Raw genomic sequence first — 13,016 nt, 5'->3', positions numbered from 1 at the left:
GTCCCTGTTTTTCCGTCATTCCCTCGGGACGTTGTTCCCGGTGTCGCCCATGGACGGGTTCGTGGTTAAGGTGCCCCGCGGGCAGGCGGGGGGCGATGACGGGAAGGGGCGGCGGCCCGAGGAGGCCGGGCCGGGCCGGCCCCCCCCGCGGCAGATCCGCGCCGAGGGGCTGTGCTGTGACTATCGCATCCTCTTCCCCAAGGCCGAGGCCGACGAGATCTTCCAGCAGCTGGAGGAGGAGGTGCAGTATTTCGAAGGTAACCTCCTGCCCTGTGGAGGAGCCTGAGCTGCCCAGGGAGGCTCCGGAGGCTCCGTCCCTGGGGATGTCTCTGGGAGACCTGAGGGTGGCCTGGATGAGCTCCAGTGCTCCCTTCCAACCTGAGCCCTTCTGTGTCCACCTCTGGGCCCCCCACACGTCCCCCCAACCTGCCCAGGGAAGCATTTCCCTGCCCAGCCCACCCAAGGTGAGTCCCGGAGCGATCCCAGGGCCTGGGCACAGCTGGGGAGGGTTCTGCAGGCACCTGGTGTTGGTACAGTCTGGCCCTGAGAAGCCAAGAACGCAGGTGTGACCCTGGAGAGTTGGATTTGCTCCACTGAAAGCATTTGTCAAGTGGTTTCAGTGATGTTTTAAGAGAACTGGGATAAACCTGCTGTGGCGGCTGGAGTTTGCTGGAAGAGGCAGTATATGAAATATGCCATTACATTAATTCAATGGCAGAATGTGATGGGGATGTTGGTTCTGTTTATCCCATTTAAGGGGGACAACAAGGCAGTGTCCACCTTCTTCAGGACAGAAACATGGGGAACAGGGATGACAGCTTGTGGGTTATCATAAGCATCCTCATTTCTCTTGTCTGGAGATCCCCAGAAGCTGCAGATCCAGGAGAATGTAGGACTGTGCAGAGGTAACACAGACTTGGTTTGGTTTTGATCCTCCTCATTTCTTGTTTAAACAGGTGACTTGACAAAATTGCACATATTTGGCACATGGCACAACATCCCAAGGAAGCAGGTGACCTACGGAGACCCTGAGTTGTCCTACACTTACTCAGGTGTGACCTTCCATCCCAAGCCATGGATCCCAGTCCTGAACCGCATCCGGGAGCGAGTCACTCAGGCCACAGGACACACCTTTAACTTTGTCCTTATCAACAGGTACAGCTGTTGCATCAAGCAGCTTTTTGTGGTTCAAATGAAAGGAAAAAACCTTGTGCAGCACTTGGCAAATGGCTGAAGGGTTGACATTCTCTTAATTGGGTTGGTGGAACTAATGAATGTGCCCTGTGCACAGGTACAAAGATGGCCTGGACCACATCGGGGAGCACCGAGACGATGAGAGGGAGCTGGTTCCCCGCAGTCCCATTGCGTCCGTGTCCTTCGGAGCGTGCAGGGATTTCATCTTCCGGCACAGGGACTGCAGGAGGAAGGGGATGAAACGGGGCCTGGAGCGGATCAAGCTGGAGCTGGCCCACGGCAGCCTCCTCATGATGAACCACCCCACCAACGTGTACTGGTACCACAGCCTGCCCCCCAGGAGGAGGGTCATCACCCCCAGGGTCAACCTCACCTTCAGGAAAGTCATGGCTGGGGACAGAAAGTCCACCCATCAGGGACTTCTGACTGAAAACAGCTTCAGTTCCTGATGGACCTGTTGGCTCCTCGTTCAAACACTGGCTGTGGTGATCCAAGGGACTGGATGAGCAAATTGAACTGAGAGAGATGGTGGACTTGGTAACTGCTAATAAAGCCTCTGACCTCTGATCTCCATGTCAAGGTGGCTTTCCCTCTGTGAAATGCTGCTGATAAATATTTTTGGTAAATAATACCCTTGTTTTGCTCAGGAAGAAGTTTGTTCTCAGCTGATCTTAATCTAATTCGTGCTCCTAAAAAATCAAAAGACTCCATAGACTTGAGGTACAGTTTACAAACACTATAAATCACAAGCTGTAATCATTTAAAGCTGATATTCTTCAGCACGCGACACTTTCCTGTATTCTCTCTCAATGAACTTTAGTTTGTTTGGTTTTTTATTTAAATAAAGTGCAAATGAGACTGACCTGGAGGAGTGCTGAGGTGTGAGCACAGTGAGTGCAGTGTGGCTGGCTGAGTGTTTCAGTCACTGTGACTCTTGTCTGCTTGAATTCCTCTGCTGCTGAAATTCCTGTGTTAACCCTGGAATTAGGGGTGGGCTCTGGCCTTCAGTGTGGCTCTATTATGTTTCAAGACACTCCCACACGTAACTTCAATTCCCACACAGGTGACTTTTGTAATAAGTTTGGTTTTTTATTGCTACTGTACAGTTACAAAAGTACCCTGAAGTGAAAACGCAACTTCAAACAGCAGTGCAGTGGTTTGACTGGAATATACATTTTTAAATAACACACAAAATGAGACAAGGATAACCCAAACACACAGATGGCATCCTGGAGGTCGTTTTTTTTTTTTTTTTTTGTTTTTGTTTTTTTTTTACATTTTATTAACAAGTTCTCCACCATGGCAGCTTGTGACAAGTAACAAGGTTTGAGCCTTGGGTCTCCACAGAGCCCTGTGACTTCAGAGGGGAGGGTTGGCTCCCAAACACCTTGCACAGCTAAGGACCAGGACTGAGGTGCTGATATTTGATCCATCTCCTCCTTCCTAACAGAGAAAGCTGGAACAAATGCTGACCATTCAACCCTCCCCTTGATAGCCCTTGAGGGAGCTTCCAGAGTCAACCCACAGCTGAGGGAAATACAGCTCTTTGCAAGAGAAAATACATGGACTGTGCAGTAAGAGGTGACTTTATGTCTCTGTCCTGACAAATCCAAGACACAGCCCATAGTGTGCGTATCCTCTGCCCCGCCTCCAGCTCGACTGTGTTCTAAACCAAATGTCTGCTCAGCTGGACTCCAAAATGCAGATAAAACCTCTAAACAGAGTGTTGAGAATGGATATTGCAAGATACACACTGCTGGCAGTGGAAATGGTTGGAGTTCTGAGGTACAATGGTCAACCTGCTGGAGGGGGGTGGTTTGTGTGATGGTTTTAGATGATCCCCAGCACTGCTTCACAGAGCTCCTGCTGCAACCCAGTGCTCCCAGTCCAGAGGGCTGGCTCCTTCTCCAGCTCTCTCAGCTCTCACTTCAGCGGCCAGGGCATTTTTCTGGCATTTTGCATCCTTCAAGGTTATTTTTGTTTGCTTTCTTGTTGTTTTTCTATAAATTAAAAGAGGTTAAAACCAAGCTACTCTAGCCTAGCACAGCCAGGGAGACTTCCCAGGAACTAGTACAGCAGTGGATTTATCGCTATTTATGTACCATGAGCCTTACCCGGAACAGGAATTGTGCTCCATACTCTGGAATGATGAGTTGCGTAAATAGTTTTGCATATCCATCCATTACCACTCCAGCTTTGGCTGGTTTGGAGCCTCTTATGAGGAACTCCAAACACCTCCGAGCTTTGGGCAGCAATATGAACACATGAGGTACAAAGTTGCCCTAAGAAAACCTATTAAGACAGTTGTTATTTGAAAACCTAAGCTGCTGTTTCACACTGAAAAAGCTTTGATGAGTGGTTTTCTCCTCCAAGCTTACAAGGATAGAAAAGAGCTAAAAATAACCTACATACTTTATTCCTGGTGATTGAAAAGCAGGAGAATTTTAAAGGAGAATTTTTGCTGCTTCTCCTTCCTTCCTTGCTTTGTTTGGGATTTTTTTTTTTTTTTTGCACATCAGTCTAGAGCAGCAGAATTCACATTTCTATTTACAGGCCAACCTGGAGCTGGTGCAGTGACATCAGTGTTCCCAGGCTGGCTTCACAAGACCAGTAAGTGCCTACCAGTGCTGATCCTATTGTTGATATTCCACTTAACAAGGACAAAGGCTCAGCTCAGCTCCCACTCCCAGCCAGTCCAAGCCCAGCCCAGGGGTGGGAAATGGCAGTTTCCAGCACTAAAATGGGAAGGGCAAGTCTAGAACACTTACAGCAGCTTGGAAATCACAGCATTAAAATTGTAGTCGATGCTACAAGCAATGGTATTCAGCAGTGCTGAAGGAAATGACAATACTGATCACTAGCAAACATGTCTGTGTGCTGATTCCAGCTATATTCTAAAGGGAGGGAGCAATAAATTAAGGTTTCGGCTCTTAATAGAGAAAAAAATTATCTCCAGGGAAAAGGAAACTGCACTTGGAATCAGCAGAAGGATTTCTGTGATGCATAACTAACTAAAGTAGTGAGGAAAATTATGTGAACAGGGAAATTTTTGGATTGTGGCTGTTTGTGGAGATGCCTGACATGATAGATTGATTAGCTGGGATATCAAGGGAAATCTGATTCCACTGGTTCATCCCATGGTGGTGGGGCATTCCCAGGACACAGTGGACATGCAGTGGGCTCAGACAGTGGCAATGCAGCTGTTCAAGGAAGCTCAAGGCACTTGGTTTCTTAAATCATTGCCTTTGCCTACAGCAGCTTCCCATCAACCCCTCCCAGGGCTCCCCCTTCTGAAACACCTGCAGCGAAATGTGGAGGACTGAGCATCTCCCTTGGAAAACTGCCATGTCAGGACACGGGACACAGCCTTGGGAAGCCTGAGATGACAAGAATCGCCGACACAACAAACGCCTTCTCTAACACGCACTTTTTGGTACAAATCACAACTCCCGGGGAAGGGGGACCTCGGATGGAGTGGGGGGGTGTGTTGCAGGACAGGTGCCACGTGGAGCTGGGAGGAGTCTGAGCGAGGTGCAGTCCCGACTCGGGGCAGCCGCCGTGCCGCGGTCACTCCTCGGGGCCGCGCTGCGGGGCGCGGCCGTGGACGCGCTCGTAGAACAGCAGGTACGCGCTGGCCGCCAGCACCTCCTGCAGGCTGGCCCTGCGCACCGAATCATCCGACACCCAGAGCCACTGCCCGGGCACCGCCAGGGCCCCCCGCGGGCTCGGCGAGCGCCGGTAGGTCACGAAGTGCCCCGAGTGCATGTCCCCGTGGTGCACCACCACCGCCATCAGCCGGTACAGGTACAGCGGCGTGCTGCGGGAGCACAGCGTCAGCACGGGGGAAACACGCACCGCGGCATCCCCCCACTGCTTTTGGAACAAAGATGTGGCTCCACTGGTGGAATTCCAGCACAAACTGTGGCTGCCCCACCCCTGGAAATGTTCAAGGACAGGGCTTGGAGAAACCTGGGCTAGTGGGAGGCGTCCCTGCGCAAGGCCAAGGGTGGGACTCAATGAGCTTTAAAGTCCCTTCCCACCCAAACGGTTCGGGGATTCTGTGAGAAAGGATTATCAGGAGGAGCCTCAAGGCTGTTTTACCAAGTAGAATCATGGCAGGTGCAGCTGAAATCGAGCTCATTAAATTCAGTGTTTGAAAGAAACGTATGAGAGATCTCAAGTTTGTTAAATGTTTGAAGGAAATCTAAAAGGGATCTCAAGCTTGTTAAATGTTTGAAAGGAATCTAGAAAAGATCTCCAGCTTTTAAAATAGAATGTTTGAATGAAATCTCTAAAGGGTCTCGAGCTTGTTAGATATAATGTTCAAAGGAAATCTCTCAGAGATCTATGCGTTTCTTGCCGTCATTTAAAATCGGAGTAAAAGGAAAAAATGAAGGGGTAGAGGAAAACAGCAAAAATGAGATTATGGCTGTTCAGAGGGATGATTTACTGCACCATGAACCAGAGAAAGGGGATTTTGTGTTTTACTTATAAAATACTCTTCTCCCTTTTTTTAGGAGAGAAAAGAACTACTAAAAATCAGCCAAGAGACAAGCACAGGAGCTGGAACTGATGTTAAATTCTGTGCCTGTGCAACCTCACGACAATGACAGACTAAAGGAAGACAATTTGAAGGACAGACAGGGTACAAATCTCTAACTTACCTGCACTCAGGGAATGCAGCAAGTGGAAAAGTTCCCGGGGACATTAAAAACGAGGAGGAGGAGGAGGAGGAGGAAGAGGAGGAGGCACCATTCATGAAGAGTGGTTTGGTACCAGGGGTTTGTTCTGCTTCTGCCAGAAGAAGGTGAAATTCAGTGATTTAACATAAATGTTACTGTTACATTGCTAATAACAGCACTTATGATACTGTATTTTACTTATTTCTTTAGACATCACACTCCCTTCCAGATCCAGAGGACTGCAATATCCAAGCACAGCAGTGATTGTTTTTACATGACAAATATAAAAATTACCATGTTTACAAAATCCCAACTGAACAGATTACTGAGGTGCCTAAAGGACAGCCCTACTCCAGCTGGATTTTCCAACTGTTATTCAGGAATTCGCCATTCCCAGCATTCCTTCTCTGCTTATCCTGGAGCCTTTAGAACAGACCACTAACAAGAAAAACCCTGGCACATTCCAAGGTTCAACATTCCTTCATCCTCTGAACATAAGACATGTGAGTTTTCTGCTATTTTTTAATAAGGGTTTTTTTAAAAAGAATTGAGTGGGATCAAATTAACTGACCAAAACTGAACTGTAGATTTGGAACAGTGGCTGGGAAAGGGGTTTTTCCCTGCCCTCTTTGCACAGATCCATGTGAAGATGCTGCTCTTTTATTCATTCTGCATATCAGAATGTTTTCTCAACGAAATGTGGAAATACCTGATCTATTTTATTGGCAAAGTACCTGGAGGTTTCACTGCTGTCCCATCCTTTGTTCCAGGGGTTTCCTCTGGGGTTTTGTGGCTGGATTTTTGCACAGGAACTCGGTATTTGTAGATGTCCATGACCAGGAACTCATTGAACTGGACGTGTTCGTGTCGCTTCAGGGGAGTGCCTTGGTTGGACCAGCTCAGCCTTTGCAGGTGGATGCACAAGCACTGGGGCAGCTTCGGGAATACCCCACAGGAAAGGAGGATCAGAACACATTTTAATTGCAAACAAACAGGTGGGAAGTCCAGGGGACAAGAAAATGCATCCCTGAGCTGTTCCCTTGTCTCTGTGTGGGCTCAGTGGCAACAGTGTCCCCAAGACATGGCAACAGCTCAGACCCTTGAGACATTCCTGGGATGTGCTAATCCTCAATAGTTAATGGATTGCACAGGGGGAAAAGGTCAAGTAGTTATGAACAGATGAATTCAAGAATTAATGCAAGGCATGAGCCAGCCAAACTCACATTTAAGTGTTTTGCTGAATAACAGTAGAATATTCTCATTCTTCAAGCTTCAGGGTTTGATGTTTGGCTGAACTGAGGCCTCAGTGCCCACAAATATTTGCCAAATGAGATTACTTTTAAAAGTAAAACATTACAGTGGTCTAATAGCAAGAAATGGACATGAAGCAACACATGAAAGAAATAAGTTACCGTATAACAGGATTTAGAAAGAGGTTTGGAGGGTTAGTTTGCCTTACCTTTCCTAACTTTAATTGCTTTACAAATGTTGTTCTCTGGTTTTCTATGGTCTGTCCATTCAGAATTCCTTCTGCCTGGATCTGAAATCAGAGGGGAAATAAAATAAGGCCATTTGGTTATTGCTGTGTCCAATTCCACATCATAGTGCAGGTCTGCAAATTGTCTGTCTAGAAATGGGCTCAGTGCAATTATTACACCTAGGAATTTCTTCAGAATTCCTGGGCTATCCTAAAGGATCAGAATTCCAAACCAAATCAAGCAGAAACATTTCCAGAGCAAACCCCACCTCCAGGCTGGTGTTTCTGTTTGTGTTCAAACAATACCAGAACAAATAAGTATCCCAAATATTATCTAAATAATACCTGGCAACAACAGAATAAAATATTTTTAAGTTTTGTAATAGTAGTAATAAATAAAGCCTCAAAATATTCTGTGAGATAAGAACTCCCTGTTAATACTTGAAATCCCGGGCAGGTCAGAGACTTCCCTCAAATCATTAAGGAAAAGGAGTTGAAAACTGAAGGCAGAATTGTGTCAGCAGGGTTAAAACTGAGCTCAAAGGTTGTAGAAATTCCAATGACCTACTTTAGTGCAGTTGTCACACACCACATCCTTCACAGACTCCGAGGAGATGAAGTGATGGAGGCAGTGATCCAGTGTCATGGGACGGCCCTGAGTGCCAAGAAAACACAAAGTTACTTGCAGGAATTTCAGACACTGAATTTTGGGAAAGGATTTTTAATTATTTCCTCCAGAGAAACTACAGAATTGCACAGTTATTTCTTTAAAAAACCTGCCTAAATGGCTTTGGGTGTAGAAGACTGGTAATGTAACTGTTGGGATCCTTCCTTAGCCTGGATTAAACATAGAAAACACTGCAGGCTGTGGGTCAGAACAGCTGGGGGTTTAAACCACAGATTCCTGTCCTATTTTTCTCTAGTTCCACCAGTTCAGGAGTCACTTTGTGTTCTTTGAGCCTCTACACAGGAGAAATACAGCTTTTAATTGCATTTAGGCTTCCTTCCTGTCCCACCCCACTGCAAGGGGTGAAAGGTATCATCCTCTTTGATGGTATAAACCAAAACCCAAATAGCACAAAATGTGTCCAAATCCCAATCCTGGCTGTCCAGGAGTGCACTCTGCAGGCAGGAATCAGAACTTCCATGGCTGCAAGTAGTTGCTCCGTGTCTGGGAGGACAAACCACTATCAGAAATGAAATAACAAAGTGTTAAAATCCAAAAATATCCTGCACATTTTGCCCCCCAAAATCTGAAGTGTTTTGGCATTTGAAGTTTATCAGAGCCAAAAGAAATGGAAACAATTCCCAGTTGAAATCACCGGATGGAAAAGCCTGTGGGGGATAAGGTGTGAACAGGGAGAGAGAGCAGCTGCAGGGCACCTTCCCACAGTGGGAAGCAGCCCTTGGGAGGTGATCAAATCCAAGGAAGGACAAAACCCTTCACCAGGAGAAACAGAAAACCCTCCTGTTGTCCCTGTGTTTGTTGTACTCATTGGTGATTTGCACCAACGCATCAGTGAGAAGGTCCTGCAGTAGCACCATAGGATTACAAAAAAGGCAGGAAAAGAAACTCCTGAAAGTAGCTCTAAACTTACTCTGAGGCTGCAGCACTTGAGAAAGGCACTAGAGAAGGGAAAGCCATGATGCCAAGGGGACAGGCTGGATCCTGGACCAGGGGGATACGTACCCACACAGCTGCTGGAATGCTCAGGGACAGGCTGTCGAAGGTGTCGAACCTCACAGGGCTCTGCAAGAGAACATCCCACATATCAAGGGAGCCAGAACTCAGGTCAGGCCAGAAAAAAAACTAAACTCTCACAGGATAAACATCTGCCCTGTGCTGTCCATAATTCCCTGGCGGAATGGGATCCAACCCCCCCCATTTCCCAAGCACAGCACCAGGAACACTAGGCCTAAGGTACTGCTGGGCCTCTTCCTGCTCCTTTAAATTTGTTTGCAAGGTTTAGAGAAGGAAAAGGACAAATGAACTCCTACAGTTTGAGCTATAACAGAGATTTGTCTTCTGTATTTCTTTTCTTTATCCAGGTTGTCTCCAACTCCTCATTCCAGATAACTGCACTGCAAATTAATTCCCCTTTGCAATCTTAATACTTGAACAACCAGCCCTAAACCACTACCCCTGGGAGGGGATTGTCAGGTAATATTATTAATTAATTATTAATTAAATTACATAAGAAGGCAGCTATTATTCTGTTTGATGAGATAGCTTTTATCCCCACAAAGTGGATCCCACTTCATTTCCTTCAGTATATTTAGTGATAAATAGCGATAAATTCTCATTCCTCACCAACACCAAATAAATAGCTGAAAAATTAAGTCCCTTTTCATATATAAATATATTATAAAAGCACATATACATTATATATTTTCACACCATGCATTTTATATATATGTATATATATATTTATATATATTTATTCATTCAATTATTTTAGATGATAAATACATAACTGAATGAGTAGATAAATAAATATATATAAAACCAGCTGGCTTTGTACCTGGTGCTCACAGTGTTTGCAAACCATGTTGCTGGTCAGCCTCCCATGGAAAGGATGCTGAGATTTCCAGTGGTTTGACACAGGGGGAAGAGATCCTGCAACACAAAGTTGCAATTACCCTTTTGTTTTCAGTACATCTGTGTTCATCACTCTAATTCCACATTTTTGCCCCACACTAACAAAACTGACTGCCCCAAAGTATGTTCTGTCCCACTGCCAATAATTAATGGGGGGTTGTTTATATTTCTGAGGTATATTTCAGCCCAATACAGACGAAGAACAATTAATATTATCCCCTTAATAACCAAAGCAACTCCCCTATGAATATTCATACTCCAGAATGGATAAAATCCTACCTCTTGTTCTGCAGCTTATTTGCTTTTGGGTTGTTTCTGTTTGCTACAGAGGAAGATAAAAGGATTTCATTAACCTCAGAAACAATTAAATATGTTCCTATTTCACCCCTAATTGGCTTTTCTGGCATTAGAACAACTGTGGGAGTTTTAGCGGCTCTTTTTATTTGAAGAACAAAAAAACCGGGCACAAAACAAATTTATAATTTACACTGTTAATAAAATGAAGAATTAATCTGCAGAATTCTCTGCCTCACAGCACTAAAATATGAAATTTTATATACCTTCTATATATATTTTAGGCAAAAAGAGATAGAAACTTTCCATCAAGTTTATCACTGAACTGGAGGATAAGATAAATTTTACCTCCATAAATGTCCATTTTGCAGTTTTCAAACCTTTTTCACTATAAGAGTAACTGCTGAGATGAACACCTGCTCTGTGCTAGTATTTAAATCCCCATATTCAGTGGATTTAGGGATGCAAAACCCTCAGGAAAGTGGGATCAGTGTAAATTCAAAGACATTTCCATTCTTTGAATTGCCTGACATATGGATTAATTTCTGTCAAAGAGCAGCTTTATGAACATAATAAAAATATCCTGAGCTTCTAAACAGACAGTTGGGAATCCAGGCAGATTCCAGGAACTCCTCCTGCTGATGGAATGAAAGGAGTCACCTCCAGGGAGTGCACATCAAACAGGGGGGTCACGCGGGGCTGCCGTTCCCGTTCATCCTCCAGGGAAGAGGTCAGGACATGGAACAGCTCATGGGCATCCTGGGAATACAGTGAGGACCAAAACACATCAGAACACACCCCAGGAGGGCTGGAATACCCCAGGAAATTAGGGGAAAATCACAGCTCAGAGCCCACCTTATGTATTTATTAGTATAATATAAATATATAATAAATGTTAATAAATAAATAAGATCATATAATACACACACATAGATATAATAATACCAATGGATAATAGCATATAAATATGAATGAATATTTAATATTAAATATATTAATTACACCCATTGTGCACCTGCTGTTGTGCCAAAAAGTTCTATAACAGCACAGAGTATTAAAGATATTCTGGGCTATATAAACTCAAAAGAAACTAAAATACTTGGAGGAAAAAATAAAAGAATTTAAGTCTAAATTCCTGTTTTCCCTGAATTCAGTAAAAGCTTAATTGGAATCTACCCTTGGAAATACAGAATGTATTTTATGAATGAGATATTGATGGAGTTCATTGATCAACTGCACCCAGGGCTGGAAACGCTGACAAGGAAGAGAAATCCTGGAAAGATTAGAAATCTTGGATGGTACAAGTAAGAAAATTGGGAAATGTGAGTGGAATCCATCCCTGGAAGCAAAGCACAGATCCATCAGCCATAGGGAAGGTAGGGCTGGATCTCTGCTGGTTTAATCTGGTTTAACATTCCTGGCCATGCTGTTCCAAGTCTGAAGGTAATCCTGAGGTCTGGAAGCAGCCAGGTTTTCCACAAGGAACATCCCAGAAAACTGAAAACCCCATCCCTCAATCCCATGGTTGTTTCCCATCCCTCAGCTCTGAACACTCAGAGCAGTTGGTCCCAGAGCTCCAGGTCCGTTATCCCTGGCCAGGGGCAACACCAGGAATGTTCCTTAACTCACCTGCTCTTCAAAGGAGGAGATCTGCCACCTGTTCATCCTGAGCACCTCCAGCAGGCAGCTGGCATCCAGCACATCATCCTCTGTCACCTCCTGACAGGACAAAGCTGGGGACAGGGCACGGACAGATGTCACAGGGGAGCCAGAAATGGGGGAAAAATCGCTATTTCGCAGCCCACAAACCCTAAGTTAAAGCCCCCCCCATGCCCACACCAGCTCAATGCACGTGTTCACTGGCACCGTTTTAGTAGGAACATCCCAAGACAGAACTTCCAAGGGATTTCCTTTAAAACAAACCCCTGTGAGAGAAGCCAGAGAGAGCCAATTCATTTTGAAGATGTGACTGAGATGAATTTAGCGCAGGGACAAGTCTGAAACGAGTCACCTCGAGCTCAGAGGCTTTAATATTCTTATCCAAAATCATCCAAAGTATCTCACTTAATAGTCCAAATTTTTTGGAAAATTTAAATCTTGGAAAAAAATGCTTCTTTGCTAATTACTTCTTTTTTTATAGAATTCTGTCCCTCTGTGAAAGGTGGTTGAGTTTGGCCAAGGGATTCAAAATTACAGAGGGAAATTAAATAGGTAATAAAACCACAGGAACTACTTTCTGGGGGGGGGGAAAGGCTAAAAATAATAATGTTTCTGGTAAATATTTTATTCTTAGTTTACCACAAGAGGAAAATGTTCCAATACCTCTGAGGAGCTGCAGCAAAGTGACAGAAAGGTGTTGGTGCTCCTGGGGCTTGCTCTGCTCTGTCTTGTACTGGGCTGTGAACTCCTCCAGCCACCTGATGAAGGAGGGGCAGGAGGACAAGCCCTGCAGCAGGGAGTTCATGAAACATGTGTTCCCAAGGTTCAGGAGGCCTGGGACAAGCCCTATAAACAGAGAGTTTACACCATGAAGTCTGGGAAAAACATACCATCCATCAGTGTAGGAATGTTGTGTTACGTGTTATAATTGCATGGAAACCAAATCATTTCAGTCTTAATTGTTATTTCATAGAATCCCAGACTGGTTTGGGTTGGAAGGGACTTAAAGATAACCCTGTCCCACTCCCTGCCACGGTCAGGGACACCTTTCACTATCCCAGGTTGCTCCAACCTGGCCTTGGACACTTCCAGGGATGGGGCAGCCACAGCC

At 45.1% G+C, this 13,016-nt stretch overlaps 2 protein-coding genes across 2 annotated transcripts in view; one reads left to right on the top strand and one right to left on the bottom strand.

Moving 5' to 3' along the window:
- Positions 1–49: 49 nt before the first annotated feature.
- Positions 50–2,056, top strand: ALKBH2 (alkB homolog 2, alpha-ketoglutarate dependent dioxygenase). The gene is made up of 3 exons (XM_027894349.1): positions 50–257; positions 957–1,155; positions 1,292–2,056. Exons 1-3 carry the CDS (start codon positions 50–52, stop codon positions 1,641–1,643), a joined length of 759 nt encoding a protein of 252 aa, XP_027750150.1. The 3' UTR covers positions 1,644–2,056.
- Positions 2,057–4,625: 2,569 nt separating this feature from the next.
- USP30 (ubiquitin specific peptidase 30) overlaps positions 4,626–13,016 on the bottom strand; it is a 9,847-nt gene continuing 1,456 nt past the window's right edge. The window contains exons 2-12 of the mRNA XM_027894347.1: positions 12,569–12,751; positions 11,876–11,979; positions 10,907–11,005; positions 10,232–10,274; positions 9,876–9,970; positions 9,044–9,103; positions 7,922–8,008; positions 7,336–7,416; positions 6,611–6,812; positions 5,859–5,988; positions 4,626–5,011 (exon numbers count right to left, since the gene is read on the bottom strand). Of these exons, the coding sequence (XP_027750148.1) occupies positions 4,762–5,011; positions 5,859–5,988; positions 6,611–6,812; positions 7,336–7,416; positions 7,922–8,008; positions 9,044–9,103; positions 9,876–9,970; positions 10,232–10,274; positions 10,907–11,005; positions 11,876–11,979; positions 12,569–12,751 (1,334 nt within the window). The 3' untranslated portion in view covers positions 4,626–4,761. The remainder of the gene's footprint in view (positions 5,012–5,858; positions 5,989–6,610; positions 6,813–7,335; positions 7,417–7,921; positions 8,009–9,043; positions 9,104–9,875; positions 9,971–10,231; positions 10,275–10,906; positions 11,006–11,875; positions 11,980–12,568; positions 12,752–13,016) is intronic.

The sequence above is a fragment of the Empidonax traillii genome, unplaced genomic scaffold, assembly GCF_003031625.1.
Source record: "Empidonax traillii isolate 1590-97213 ecotype Southwest subspecies unplaced genomic scaffold, ASM303162v1 scaffold426:size1138770, whole genome shotgun sequence".
In the NCBI taxonomy this organism is placed as follows: Eukaryota; Metazoa; Chordata; class Aves; order Passeriformes; family Tyrannidae; genus Empidonax; species Empidonax traillii.
The sequence above is the reverse complement of the archived record's forward strand: the minus strand, read 5'-3'. Positions and strand labels throughout refer to the sequence as shown.